This window comes from Dioscorea cayenensis, unplaced genomic scaffold (assembly GCF_009730915.1).
Source record: "Dioscorea cayenensis subsp. rotundata cultivar TDr96_F1 unplaced genomic scaffold, TDr96_F1_v2_PseudoChromosome.rev07_lg8_w22 25.fasta BLBR01001119.1, whole genome shotgun sequence".
Lineage (NCBI taxonomy): Eukaryota > Viridiplantae > Streptophyta > Magnoliopsida > Dioscoreales > Dioscoreaceae > Dioscorea > Dioscorea cayenensis.
In genome coordinates this window covers 8,250-23,351 of record NW_024087510.1, presented here as the reverse complement: position 1 = coordinate 23,351, position 15,102 = coordinate 8,250, and the positions used below count along the sequence as shown (strand labels likewise).

Sequence of the window (15,102 nt, the reverse complement as noted above, 5' to 3'; positions counted from 1 at the left end):
TCAACTCAATTTTTCTCCCTCCAATGGATCACCTGCAAGGCAGCACAAAAAGGAATTTTTACAAGGATTATAAAAACGTGTTGGTATTATAATTCAATAAAAAATATCACTCACGAGTTCTTTTCTTCTTCTTCGATTGCTCTAGTGGACCTTTGATTCTTTTAGTGCTACGACCTCCACGACTTGGCTTATGCCTTATAGCTAATCCTCTAGCATCAGAGTAGTCACAAGTTAAATTATGATTATATACATCATCTGTTGATAGACAATCTTCCCTTCCTGAGTGAGACATCTTCACAATATCCTTCACCTTCGCATCAAGCACAAAATAATGACGCACCACCTCTTTATAAGCTTCTTCACATTTAGATGCTTCTGAAATTAATTTTTGATAACGATGGCACATATCCATGTATCTCTTGCTTTTTGCCACAATAGGATCCTCTTCCGCCGTGGTAGAGACAAAAATACAAGTATCAATATCTCGTGCTTTCCTAGTCCATCTTTTCAATATATACTTACTAGGAAGCACAAATTTCTGATTTACATCCAAGACACGCAACATGTGCATACAAGGAATCCCTGAAAAGTCAAATTTTTTACAACTACACTCAATTGTCTCATTTGAGGAATCAAATGTCACTACACTAGCATGATGAGGAGCATCAACATGGATAGCCTTGTAGGTCTTCGAATGATTTCTTTCACTTAATAATTCAACCATCACATAAAGAATCTTATTGTGTTCTTCCTTCAACTTTTGGAAAATATTAGGAGTATACAATTGCACCATTTGTCTCAAGATCGGGCACAACTCCTTTGATGATATTGATTGATCCATCATCTTGTAATCTTCTTGAAGTTCTGCATACCGCCTATCTTCAAGAACTCTCTCAAATTGTTCAAAAAATCTTGCTACCCCGAGTTTTGATGTTAAGTAATTCCTCAATAGACTATTAAAGCTCTCACTTCTTTGGGTGCTCATCATGTTTCCACAAAAAATATGCCGACCATATACCATAGCCCATTTTTTCCTTTCTCCAAATAATTTCAAAAGCCATGGGTTCTCTCTTAAGTTAAATTTTTCAAGTAAATTTTTCCATGCTTCAAGAAAAGATGCTTCATCTTCATAGTCATATGTAACATGCTGAAATGCAATAGCAAAAGTGCGCATACCATAAAATACATGTGCCAAATGTTTAGCAGCATTTTGATATATATGCCAAATGCAAAGACGATGATGAGTAGTTGGTAAAGCCACCACTATTGCTTTCGCCATTGCAGCACTTTGATCAGTTAGAATAGTACTCGGATGTTTCCCATTCATCACCCTTACAAATGTTTGAAATAGCCAAACAAATGATTCCACGTTCTCTTGATATAGAAGTGATGCACCAAAGACTATTGTTTGTCCATGATTATTAATCCCCAATAATGGAGCAAAAGGTCTTTCATAGTTATTTGTTCGGTAAGTGGTATCAAAGGTAACCACATCACCAAAAACTTCATAATCGGATCTTCCTTTCCCATCAGCCCAAAAAATATTTGTAATCATTCCTTCATCATCCAATTGCATGTCATACACAAAAAGTGGATCTTTAACCCTCATCATATTGAAATATTGCATTATCACTTTATGGAGACCCTTCTCTACTTGTTTCTCCAATTTTTTCCCCAAATGGTTTTCAATGTCTTTTTTCATAAAACCCACATTCGACCGACCTCCAACCATCTTGTTTTGCAACTCATATATTTCTGTTGGTGTAAGTCCTGCCTTGTAAGCCAATTCTAATTGTGTTGCTTGAGCTTCACTAATTTTCCGGTGTGATCGTAACATATGTGCAAACTCTTTACGTGCAAGTTCATGATTATGTTGCCCTTCAAAACTTGATACTATAAACATTCCGCTATCTTCTCGTGAAATTATCATATGTGCCAAACAACCTGTTCTTGTCTCTGCTCGATGAATTTTCAAATTTTCATACCTCTTATCTTGAGTACGTTTCCCTTTTTTAGAACAACAAAATCTTCTACAATGTATCACACCATCTTTGTTTCTCTTAACCCATCCTTTTCTTATGCTAAATCCAACGTTCAATGCATATGCATTGTAAAAAGAGTATGCTTCTTCCTCGGTACCAAAGGTCTTACCCAATTTAGGGTTATCATCATAAAATATGTCATCATCCTATTGTGAAAAAAATAAAGCAGTTATTATTTTTAAATTATTAATATTATGCATCTAATTATACTAATTATTAAATTATAAACTAACCTTCTCCTTTTCCATGTCATAGATACATTGGTTCACATTTTCATCTCCTTCATCAAGTTCTATCATATTTTCCTCCGAATGATATTCCCTATTTTAAACCAAATGACAATAACATAAATAACTTAGCTAAGTTCACTAATTTTGCTTCTATAAAAACCAATGAGTAATATATTTTTTAAATACATACCAATCAAAGCTTCCTACTACAGAGCTTTTCATTTTTAAGCTCCCATCCTTCGAGCTTTCCACTGCATAACTTTCCTCTACCAAGATTTGTGGTACCGAGTTTGCCACCACCGAGCTTCCAACAACATCAATAGGATTAATAGAGAGTAAAAGATCTAAGCCATTCGGTTCCATTTGACATAGTTGATGCTTCAAATTGTCTCCCATATCTAAATAATAAAAATTTCTAATTAGTACAAAATTAAAACAAGGATTTACTGTGAAATTTCAAGAACTAATAGAAATTTGTTGATGGATGAGCTAAGATATTGCAAGAGTCTGTCCAAACTAAATCATGAAAAGAAAATGCTTTAATGGATAAAACCAATATCTTTGCAGGTGAAACAGATAGAGTACCAGAAATTCCTGGCAAATGGCAGTGTCCACTTTAATGGAAATCCCAAAAGCTATCCACTTTAATGGAAATCCCAGACTTGATCTCTTTCCTTCACTCTGTCTCTAAATCATATCCAGGAGACTTGAGAAAAAGCCAAAAAGAGGCAAAAATTAACTGAAGATGGGGCTAAAATTGTGACAAACAGACCTCAAAAATGCTCAAATTTGAAACTAGGAGAAGAGACTTGGAACCCCTACCTTCAAATCTAGGTTTCAATGAATTCATGGTGCGCTACTGAAGAGGTTGCGGTGAAGGAGATTGTCTCGCCGGAGAGGATGTCAAAGAAAGAGATTGTCTCACTGGATTCGAAGTCGGCAAGGTGATGCGGCAGCGGCAGCGGCGGTAGAGTAGAAGGAGAAGAAGGAGAGGATGAAGAGGTTTTGGTTAGTGGAGATGAACCCAGATGAGAGGATTTTCATTTCCCAAATTTTTCCCGCTCTTTTGTTTTGTTGTGACCGTCGTCACCGTCAAAGAGAATTCATAATTTTTGCCACGTGGCGTCATCCGATGCTGATCGTTGTCAATCTCTAATTGGTTGACCAGGGACTCGCCTGGTTATGAAACCAGGCGAGATGAACCCTGGTTCCAGCGCCCACGTGAGCGCGGCCCCATCTCCATTTATTCCACCGAGGCTTGTGCACGTTCCTGGGTCTTTAGTGGGTTCGCCCGCTCCTCTTTCCCAAAAAATTATTGCCTTCCCGCACAGGAGGAGGTAACTAAAGAAAGGTAGGATGATATAGTGGAGCTTGCACTTACATAGTTATGGACACGGTGATGGGAAGAGAACCTCAAACATTAGTATCTCAATAAACTGTACTATAGCCCAAATAAACTATTGCTAATGGAAAAATAATAAACAGTACATAAGCAACAAATTGTTGCATGCAAGCAATAAGCAACATCTACTGTAAATACCCAGTGATGTGCACATCTTACCCTTGAAGTTGTATGAGTAGCTGAGACATACTATATATATAATTTTTTCTGGTGGAAGTACTATAATTGGAGTAAATATAACTTTATGAATCCAAACTCCAAATAAAAACATCAGATACAACAACTAAAATAAAAACCCTTGCACTTTTTAAATTGAGAATTTTCAGTGATAAATTAGTGAAGACTCAAACCCTAAACTCTAAAACCATATGTTGTATCCTTGACCCTTTACACCCCTGAGAACCAAGGGAAAATTGTGGGAATAGGCATCTTATGCTATTACAAATAGTCCATAATAATTAATAAGCGCTTCAGCCCGGTTAACATCACTAATAATTAACTTGACCACACTCTTATCACACATACGGTCTATGTCACACATGGCTCGAAATCTTCCATTTTTTTGCAAATTGAATAATGCATGTTGTCCTCACCGAGAGTGATGAAACAAAGGCCAATTATTCAATTTGCAAATTGAATAATTGGCCTTAAAAATAGCTCCATTGGAGTCCCATCATTCATAAATAGAATCGAGTCATCATTCTTAAGTTGATAAGCTTGTGAACCTAATAAAGGTTATCTTATCTCGATACCAAACTTTTACTAATAGATTAAGCCATCGTTAACTAGTAAATACTTCTTGATGTATCAAAGTAAGCTCTTGACAAATGGACTTATGGATGAAGCCCACACAAGGATATAGATTGAAATCGGGGAGTGAGAATTGAAAACAACTATGTCAAGGAAGCAATCATTATAAATAGTGACAGGCTAGAGTTGATTTTTCTAAAGAGGATGCTATGTAAGAAAAAAATTTGAGGAGGGTGAAGCAAAAGAAAGAGACATGTTAAGAAGCACAACAAAGATGGAAAAAAAAAAAATGGATTGTGACTTTGATATGATTAATAGTAACTTCTTTTTCTTAAAGCTACTGATAAGATGGTTGCAGGAAGGTTCAGGAGACAAGTCAAAGCAAAAGGCAAAATAGAAATCTAAATTAGAGGATGGCATGCTTTCAGTTGATGTCAGCGATCATGATAAACACAGGCTCATAATTATCTACTTCTAATCTCCAGTAAAAACTTATACAAGTATCAATTAAAAAAAATAAAAAATAAAGACTTACTAGTGGTCATTTGAAAAACAACATAAACTCTTTGTTCATTCTAAAAAATGTCCAGGACTAAAAAATTATTACCCCTAAAAAAATAATTTTATTAAATTTCCCAAAACAATATTTTAAATTCTTCCAAATATCAATTAAAAATAAAGGCCATCCCACATTCATTTCTCATGTTAGTAATGATCAATTCAATCCCAATATATGTAAATTAATGCCAACGACTTTCGGGTCTATTAGTACACGGGTCACTGATAGAGCTCTCACCGAAATGGTCAGAGTTCGATTACCGGATGAGGGCGACATTTCGAGTTGTGAATAGTGGTCAGCAGACGGGTGGTTTTCGATGCCCACGTGAGCACTGGGCTCCGTCCTCACTTATTCCACTGGGCGTCATGCGCATCGCGGCCTCAGTGGGCCTGCTCAGTCCCATTCCTCTTTCCCAAAAAAAATATATGTAAATTAATGTATATAAACACACACACAACACAACACACACTAGATGAAACAAATGCATTTCTAAACACCAAAATGGAAGTATGAAAACCATCATGATTCATTCTCGCCTCAATTATAAGAAAAATCATATTGTCTTTAAAAACATAGCTCACAATCTCTAAACATTTACGAATTCCAATTTCTTTAATTAATTATGAGATACAACATTGAAGCTATAATAAATATATATATATATATATATATCCCCCACTTGACCGTTGGATCTCTTTCTCTCTGACAACCCCTTCTCGACCGTTGCTCCTCCCTCAAATTCAAAATCCCAGTCTCTTATCCACCGTCAATTCCTCTCAACCAACGATCCAGATCACCCCACAAAAATATCATCCCCAAATTACCCCTCCCTCCCAAAGCTCTCACCTTTCTCAGCTCACTCCGATCCCACAATGATTTCATCTCCATGATCCCCATTTGATCCACATTTTCTCGAAATTTTCGCAAAATTTGCGGTTTTTCCTACTCAGATCGATGCCAGTCTCTACTCGTTCTCAGATCACCGGTTTTGGCGATGGATCGAATCAAGAAGGAGCTCAAACCTCCGTCCATGGTCGCACAGTGCTCCGGAACCCTCACCATGGCCTCAAGGAGAAGATGAAAGCCCTAACCCTCTTTTACGAGCAGCACAAGGAGCTCATGGCGAGCAGGAGAGACCTCGCCGACTCGATCCGCAAGGCTCAGCGCCAAGAAGAAGAAGAAGAAGAAGAAGAGGAGAAGAATTCAACAGTGATGAAAGAGAACGTTGCATTCCAGAGCCCTTCCAAGAATGCCAAAAAGATCCATCGCTTTTTGCAAGGATCAACGCAAAGGAGAACCGAGAGATCGATCTAACTGGCCCCAAGAAGGTCACGGTGGCGAGGAAGCTATCAACTGGGGCATTGTCAGAGGGGAGGGCGATGAGAACCATAGTGGAAAAATCCGGAGAACTGTGAGTCCGGAGGAAGTCGGATTCTTGTGTTCGTGAGGCTCCGGCCGATGGGCCAAGAAGGAGAAGGAGGCTGGATCCCGGAGCTGCGTCAAGATTGTGAACCGAAAAAGATGTTTACTTGACGGAGTTCGCTTCTGAGACTGATTACCTCCGGCTTAAGAGACTCCGAGGACGCCATTTTTGCTTTGATGCTGCCTTCTCTGATTCGACAACCCAGCAAGAAGTTTATGCCACAACGTGAGTTGCCCTTATCTTGTTCTTTGCTTATTTATTATACTGGTTAGTTCATGGTTATTGTCTAGGATCCATGTTTGGCATTGTTGAATAAATTTTTGAGTAGCAATTTGTGTAACTAGTTGACAATATCAGCAATGTTCAGCAAGATTTTTAGCAAAGAAGTTTATGCCACAACCTGATTTGCTATGTTGTTCATTTCTTGCTTTTTATACCTATGATTTCATGATTTTTTTCAATGCCAGCTATTAATAAAAATTTGGACATTTTTTTCTCGTCTAGAATTCAAGACTAACATTTCAGAGTCAAATTTTTGTGTAGTAATTCACATATTCGAATATTTAGTTGACATTATAGACATAGCTCAGCCAAATTTTTCTTGAAATGACAACGATTTGCTTTTGAAAAATGCAGTACAGCTGAACTTGTGGAAGGTGTGCTGCAAGGGAGGAATGGCTCTGTGTTCTGCTATGGAGCAACAGGTGCAGGGAAAAACATACACAATGCTAGGAACAGTGGAGAATCCGGGAGTTATGGTGTTGGCCATAAAAGATTTATTTTTCCAAAAATCAGGCAAAGGGAGCTATGATGGGAACCATTTGGTCCACCTTTTCTTATCTCGAGGTCTATAATGAGACTGTTAGAGATTTGTTATCTCCAGGAAGGCCTCTTGTTCTTAGAGAAGATAAACAGGTCTTTACTTGGTCCTAAGTCTCCATATGCTTTAAGATTATCTAAAAGTCCATCAGAATTCATATTGTCCATAGTTTAGATTTCTACTAAGAAAGATTATGCCTAACTGTGAATGATAAGATTTCAGAGATCCTTTTTGCTGATGAAACTCATAATAGTTCTAGTGCAGTCAACCAACTGACTGAAAATTTTGTTAGACAACAATTACTAGTAACATTTAATTTTGTAATATAAACTCATTGAATTGACAATTTATCAATCCTTCAAAATGGCAAGGTATGATGTTAAAAGTCCATCAGAACTCATATTGTCCATAGTTTAGATTTCTACTAAGAAAGATTATGCCTAACTATGAATGATAAGATTTCAGAGATCCTTTTTGCTGATGAAACTCATAATAGTTCTAGTGCAGTCAACCAACTGACTGAAAATTTTGTTAGACAACAATTACTAGTAACATTTAATTTTGTAATATAAACTCATTGAATTGACAATTTATCAATCCTTCAAAATGGCAAGGTATGATGTTAAAGGAGTATTTAGTTTGAGAAAAGGAGGTTTACTGTTATATATAATCAGGTCTGTCAGATACAAAGCCTGAACATTTAAGTAGGAATTATGGATCTTCTCACAGTTAATTAAAATTTGAATACCTGAAAAGAATATATTGACCAAATGTTTCAGGGCATTGTAGCAGCAGGTCTAACTCAGTATAGAGCTTACTCAACAGATGAGGTTATGTCATTACTTCAGCAAGGTAATCAGAACCGAACCACTGAGCCAACCAGAGCAAATGAGACCTCTTCTCGGTCTCATGCTATATTGCAGGTAACTGAATTGCAATTCGTATGCCTTCATTTCATAAAAATCAACATCATCTCCATCTCCACACTTTTTCAGACACTCACCATTTCACAAAAACTTTAGGGTTTGTTGCAGAATTTCAAATCATAGAGTCAGGGAAAAATTGTTAACCGAGGTTGGCAAGCTATCGCTCATTGATCTAGCTGGCTCTGAGAGAGCTCTAGCAACAGACCAGAGAAGTCAGAGATCAATCGAGGGAGCAAACATCAACCGCTCCCTCCTTGCCCCTCAGTAGTTGCATCAATGCTCTGGTTGAGGGGAAGAAGCATATCCCCTACCGAAATTCCAAACTCACTCAACTCCTCAAGGACTCTCTTGGAGGTCCATGCAACACTGTTATGATTGCCAATATAAGTCCATGCAATCTTTCCTTCGGTGAGACGCAGAACACTCTTCACTGGGCTGACCGCGCCAAGGAGATAAAGACTAAGGTTATAAATTTTAAGTATAATGTGTTTGCTTGGTCTTTTTTCGGATTGAAAGGAATCAATCTTGAACTTATTTGCATATCCATTTCTATTCCTTGCAGGGGTATGTAATAAATGATGAAGCATTTCAAGTCCCAGATTCAACCACTGACCAGGCTAAATTGGTACTAGAGCTGCAGAAGGAGAACAGTGAGTTAAGACAGCAGTTGGTGCGCAACCAGCAAAAGTTGCTGAGTGTTCAAGCCCAGTCACTAGCAGCAAACTCCTCTCCTGCACCTTCTGCTGTCTCAACACCGCTGAAATCTCCGCTTTGCTCCGCACAACACAAGCCAAAGCGATCAATCTTATCTGGGAACTGCTTCACTACTCCTGAAACTAAAAAGAAGGAAACCAATGAAACAGTAGTCAGAGAATTACAGAAAACAGTGAAATATTTGGAGGCTGAGATTGAGAGGCTGAAGAAGGATCACATTCAGCAACTTAAGCAGAAGGATGAGTTCATCAGAGAGCTAATGAACAATAAGAATGGTGCCAAAAGGGTAGTCACAAGAGAGAGTTTGCGCAAAGGGTTGAGAGCAGCAACTGGTGATGGAGAGCTTAAAAGTCCCAGTCATCGTTTTCAATCTCCGGCGCCAACTGCTAAGAAACGCACATTTTGGGACATAAGTACTGCTAACAGCCCGTCGGTTATGGCCGTTAATGGAAGGAAGACAAGAAGCCATGTTGCTGCTGATGCTTCAGCTCCCTCCATGCTTCTCCAGGTATATATAGAGAGCCTTCTTTTCACTATACTACAATACAGTGATCACAATTATGCTAAATATTCTTTGCATATCATTGCATACAGTTAAATTTTTGCATTAGTTAACACTATCATTAACCATCAAAAATCAAGAGCATGATAAGAAATGTGAACTGTTATTCCTTTTACTTCTGTTGTGAGTATTTCCTACTGATGCAGCTTGCATATCCATGTTTCTGGTTTATGTACATGTTTTGGACCGCACATTGCAAATTACATTCTCCAGCCCGGTTTTGCTCGCCAAAGATCAGAATTTCCCAAACTTTGAAGATCAGGAGATGAAGAGAAGTTTCCTTTTTCTTTTCCTTTCTCAGTAATTCTTGAGTGTGACAACATAGCAAGGTGGTAGTTAGCAATTTTTTTTTCCTGATGTAATTGAGAATACTACTTGACAGAGTTCCAAAATTCTTGGGAGTGTAATTTTATTCGATTATTTAACAAAGTTTCTCATCCTAGTTAGTTGAAGACAGTGTCCTTCTCTTGAACAAATTTCTCCTCCATAGAATCCCTTCACATTGTCGATGATCCATGCCACTCCGGCTGTGCAACAAACTCCACATCCGCTGTGTCTTTGATGATCTCCTTGCCTTTCGAAGAAGACCCGATATATTTGTCTTCATTATTGCCATTGCTGCTGCCAGTTTCACTGCTGTTTCTGTTGCTGATGCATCTTTCTCCTGAAGTAGACTCATCCCCGTCATCATCATCATCATCATCATCATCGCTGAGTGTTTTAAAAATAGTTACAGTTTCCTTCTTTGTACTACGAAAAAGTGGCCTCTTGAACTACCATCATATAATGGTAGAATAGAATGTCGTTTTAGAACCAACACTATCCCTCCCTAGACTGTAACTAGTAGTAAGTTTCTTCTCTACACCATCCTTTTGCTTTCACAAGTTCACCTAGCTGTTCCAATACTTCATTTGTTGCCGGCTTGTCCTCTAACTCTGAGATCATCTTGCTTAATGTTCGCTTCTTCTTGTGAAGAGAATACTGACATAGTATCAATAAATCTCTCAAGTTAACATATGTTTTCATTGTTAGATGAGCTTTAACATTGATACACTTACTCTAGTCTCAAGGAATTTCCCGAGGCCGTGGTCTTGAAGTCTCTTCTTTCTCCAGAATACACAGCAAAAATCGGACAATCCCAGCTAACATGAAATATAATCACAAGTTGCAACAGCAAGAATAGCAGGAGTGCTCTTTCACTCTCTGAGAAGCAAGCATAGTTTTGTGAGTCATGGCGATATCACAATACACAAAAATAATATGAAATGTTTGCAACACACCTGAATCAAGGGTACACAAACTTTGACTCTCCTTGTGAGCAGGTCCAAGAGAGCTTCTGATCTGATAAATCATGATATAAACATATAAGGAATCAATAGAAGCACCTAAATTTCCAGTTATTTGCGTAGTAATATTACAGTTAGTGTAGCATGGCAAAGTGCTCCCAATCCCTGAACCAAAATGCAAGATCTTATGAGTTTGAATGATAATGAAATAGTCACATATCTTCAGTTTTAATGACTTTGAGAACTTACTTTCTGAAGAGAGAAAATGCGAGAAGAATCCTCTCATCAGATGCAAAAGTAGCGCAGGTCAGTCTTTGATAAGAAAGATGACAAATCACCTGATACATTTATTCAAATCTTAGAATTAGATATGATATAGCATTTCAAAAATTCATCATTATCATGTTCTTGTTAATATATCAACTCATGTTCACTGAGGGTATGTTCCGATCCAGTACACAGTTCCTGTGGCTGGAGCCAACAAGTAACAACTAGTTTCTGTGGATTCACTCCTGATATATAAGTATAATTCCTAATGTTCTGAATCAATTTCGACTCCATTATCGTCTGAGAAACATAAACCGCAAATCCTGAGCAATCAAGGACAGGACTAACTTGAGCCACTGAATCACTTGCTGTTTTCTGAAGTAACTTCTTCAGATTTCCAGTTGAGTGAGAATGAGTAGAGGTAACCATCAGTTGAGCTTATCGACACCCAACCTATAATTTTTCAGGAGACATAGATTATTAGCAAAGTTGAAGAGCTGTTCTTATAATGTGCATTTTTCAGAAATACATCAAGTATCAGAAATGATTTTGCGCAGAAATTCTGCAACGTTATATTTACCATTAGAATCTACAATTGGCAAAGTGTCTTCCATGCTTAAAGGACCAACAGTGCTTTGCCATAGGACATTTCAGTTGAAAACTTCTAATGCCACTAGCAATGCCTTTCTAGGAAAAGTGACAAATAGCCGACCATTGTTGCCGGGTGTTACTGATAGAAACTTGTCTACTAAACTGAAATCTTGGATCCATCTGAAGTGCGGTTGCCGGATATACAACGAATAAAGCTGCCCCTCAGTGTTTGAAATCTGCATGTTTCAGAGAAGATCAAACTTATGTCAGTCTATAAAAATTGATAACATTGTGCCAAGTAAAGATAAGTGAAGAGGCCTTACATAGAGTGTTCCCTCATTGATCAACCACAGGGCTGTATTAAAGAAACAATGTGTTATGTTCTTGTTGCATCCTTGGCGATAGCCAAACCGATAAAAGCATAGGGTCCAGAACTCCACATCAGTTGCCCCCACATATAAAATGCAAAGAGTCCACGATTCCGAATGGTAATAAAAACCGATGAATAAAAATGAACTGACTGAAAGTCCTACTATTTTTTTCTGATCCTTCACTTGCTAGAATTAAGGCTAAATAAAGTTTCAACTTTTGGACTCCAGATGTAACAATGTCTGAAGGAGTAATTTTTGAGTATCCTTTCCTCTGCAATCAAATATATCTGCCAAGAGTGAATTTTAATTAAGTTTTAGCAAAAACTTTTCTAGAGAATGATTTGTTGGAATTCAGAATGCAATTAAATTGCAAAGATTGATCAAAAAGACATTCATGTGAACAATGAGGAAAGACAATAACTACCTTTCCTCTTCCATCACTAACTGGGGGTATATCTACATTACATCTGAAACCAAGGGGAATAATCCTTTGCAATTGTTCCTTTGCTTTTTTAAATGAGAAAAGGTTGTTTTCTGAACAAGCATAGATCTTTCCATCATCCCCAATAAGGGGTTTAGAAAGCTGATTTGCAATCCTTAATGAAGGCTCAGTTCCTAGAAATTATCAACAAAACAAACACACAATGACAGATGCTTGTAATTGCAACATGAAAGGAGATTGGTGATATATATAAATATATATATATGCATATATGATGATGAATGAACTGCCAAGTAGAGTAACCAAGTTTAGTGTAAGATTGGTTGAGAGTTTTTGGCATACCAGTTGTAGTGTTTGTAAGGAACGTCTTCAAGTCCAATGCATTGGAGGTTGCAGAGGATATCCAATGAAAGCACTAGGACTGGGAAAACAAGGAATTGAAACTTAGCCATTGACAGCACACACACACGAGACAGAGAGACAGAGACGAGAGAGAAGGTAGGTGTTTCCTTGTTCAAAGGAGGCAATGGAGAAGTGGGAGGGAAAGGTGATTAACTGTCTGGGTTTCTTTTGTAGTTAAGTCCCTATACTTCTAAATTATTAAAAGTCCTTTTTCTTCTTTTTATTCCTGTTGTAATTTGTAACTAGTGTTTTTCTGTTGCAATAAATGAGATTTTAGTCAAATGTTTAAGTGAATTTTAATTTGTACTTTTTACCCATATCTTCATATAAAAGCTCAAACGAGCCTCTACGTTGAAGAGCCGTTTGTTCAGCATGTCAAATTAAAACATGAAGTAAATAATAATACTATAATAATGTTAACCGAAAACAAATAACATGATGAACCGGTGAAGCAGAATATTAAAAAAGTTAACTCTAATTCAATTCATAATATAATTTTCAATATCCAAGAAACACAAAAATACTGTCTAGAACTATAAACTTTTCAAATAAATATCTTTACACTTAAATATATATATATATATATATATATATGAATCCAACTCTTCCTGCTCATCTTCAATCATGCAACGTAAATCTACAAAGCGGGCAAGAATCCTTTTGTGCAAACCAACCATCAATGCAATCTCCATGAAATAGATGAGAACAAGGCAAACGTTTAACCTCAGTACCAGTAACAAGCTCATCCAAACATATCATGCACTTCACTGCTTCTTCTTCTTTACAGAACACCTCGGTCACCAAACTCTCTAAAAGTGCCTGTGATGCCGGACAAGCTCTCAACTCTGCATCTTCAAAAGATTCCTGGAGAATCATCCCACTTAAATCCCTCATCTTGGGTCAATCTCCACCACTTCTAAGTCAATCAAGATCATGATCATGCTCAATCCAGGTACCATCTTCAAGAAAGGACTTGATAATATTAAAGATGTTAGAGACCAGACATTGACGTTCTCAATGGACAATGCTGTCCGTTTGTGGTGTTCATGAAAAAGAATTGATAACCTGCTCTGCATGGTCTTGCTGATTCATTGCCCAGATATCCAACATGGAAAATCTCTTTTGTTTCAATTGTGAGGGAATGCTTCATCATTAGAATAAAGGTTTGGATTCATTAAACTGGAGATTGTTTGAGTGGCAAAAGTTTAAGTAAATAATGAATGAGGAGGACGCACGTCAGCGGCTTTCGCTCGTTAAGGCTGTGGAGATCTGCATTGCTTAACCAAGTATGGATGTTGTAGTACCAGTAAGGATTATCACTGAAACGGCTTTGATGAACATTGGAAGAAGAAGAAGAAGAAAGAAGGGCATGGTTAAGTTGTTGTTTTCTATTGATCATCAAGACAGGAGAAAAAGAAGGGACTTTCTTGAGAGTAATTGGAAGGTTTAGTGATCTTTTATATAATCGATCAGATGTCATGATGAGGGATTGAGTTTGAGTTTGAGTTTTGAGTATGAGCTTTTAGTAGGATTGAGTGAGTTTTATATTTGGAAAGTATTTCATATATGGGATTGTTTTTGGATTCTACATTTGAATTTTGTTTTGTTTTTATTTATTTTGTTATTAGCTATGGTGATTTGACGATTACAGGAAGGTGGTTTGAAAAGTTAGAAAACTATATTTGTCAATTTTATAATTTAATTATTGTCTAGATTCTCGTGATGAAAAATATCTTTATTTCTAGAAGCTAGTAAACATTTTTATTTTTGAAAAAGAGATCAAATATTTTTATCCAGAACCAAACTTTTTACATTTAAAATTTTGACAAAAATAGCCAATTCATTATCTCTTTTGTAATTTGGAATTCTCTCTATACTTTTCCATACTTTTGCACGCTTGTAATAATATCAGACTGAAAAATCAATATTTTTAAAAACATATGGATAAACCATAGAGATGGCTAAAACCAATATTTTTGCAGTTAGCCTTTTTGTGATAATGAAGAAAATACATGGGGTTTTCCGGAAAATTAGAAAAACATTCCCATTAAAAATCTGCCTAAGAGAATTTAGCATCAACTGTCCAGACAAAAATGAGTTTGCTTTTATTATTTATTTTGATTTTTCTTCATTTAAATATCCAAGAAAGTGAATCAGAAAAGGCACAAAAACTTTATCACAAGAGAGTTGCATTTGTTTCCAGTTTGTTTCCAATCACACAAGTCAGTGAGTTCATACAGTTTCTATGTTCTAGGATCATGCACATTGCCAGAGAACACCATTTTCAATTTCTCATCAAACAAAACAAATCAGTT

General features: G+C 37.0%; 2 protein-coding genes across 2 annotated transcripts; one reads left to right on the top strand and one right to left on the bottom strand.

Moving 5' to 3' along the window:
• On the bottom strand, positions 1 to 2,635 carry LOC120255653 (protein FAR1-RELATED SEQUENCE 5-like). The gene is made up of 4 exons (XM_039263428.1): positions 2,463 to 2,635; positions 2,276 to 2,363; positions 115 to 2,188; positions 1 to 32 (listed from the first exon to the last, which is right to left on the bottom strand). Exons 1-4 carry the CDS (start codon positions 2,633 to 2,635, stop codon positions 1 to 3), a joined length of 2,367 nt encoding a protein of 788 aa, XP_039119362.1.
• A 3,124-nt stretch (positions 2,636 to 5,759) lies between these two features.
• LOC120255652 (kinesin-like protein KIN-8A) lies at positions 5,760 to 9,712 on the top strand. Its single transcript, XM_039263427.1, is given in 12 exon segments — positions 5,760 to 6,234; positions 6,376 to 6,444; positions 6,446 to 6,499; positions 6,501 to 6,631; positions 7,043 to 7,115; positions 7,117 to 7,239; positions 7,241 to 7,321; positions 8,006 to 8,171; positions 8,278 to 8,411; positions 8,413 to 8,616; positions 8,715 to 9,374; positions 9,642 to 9,712. Coding segments are annotated over 12 exon segments (2,034 nt in total). The 5' UTR covers positions 5,760 to 5,937; the 3' UTR covers positions 9,684 to 9,712.
• Positions 9,713 to 15,102: the final 5,390 nt, after the last annotated feature.

Bases quoted from the DNA above. Each gene is read 5' to 3' on its own strand.
- LOC120255653 (XM_039263428.1), bottom strand. From the start codon at position 2,635: ATGGAACCGAATGGCTTAGATCTTTTACTCTCTATTAATCCTATTGAT. The intron at 2,364-2,462 runs GTATGTATTTAA...GGTTTAAAATAG, and splicing joins GTAGTAGGAAGCTTTGATTG to GGAATATCATTCGGAGGAAA. The intron at 2,189-2,275 runs GTTAGTTTATAA...TTTTCACAATAG, and splicing joins ATGACATGGAAAAGGAGAAG to GATGATGACATATTTTATGA.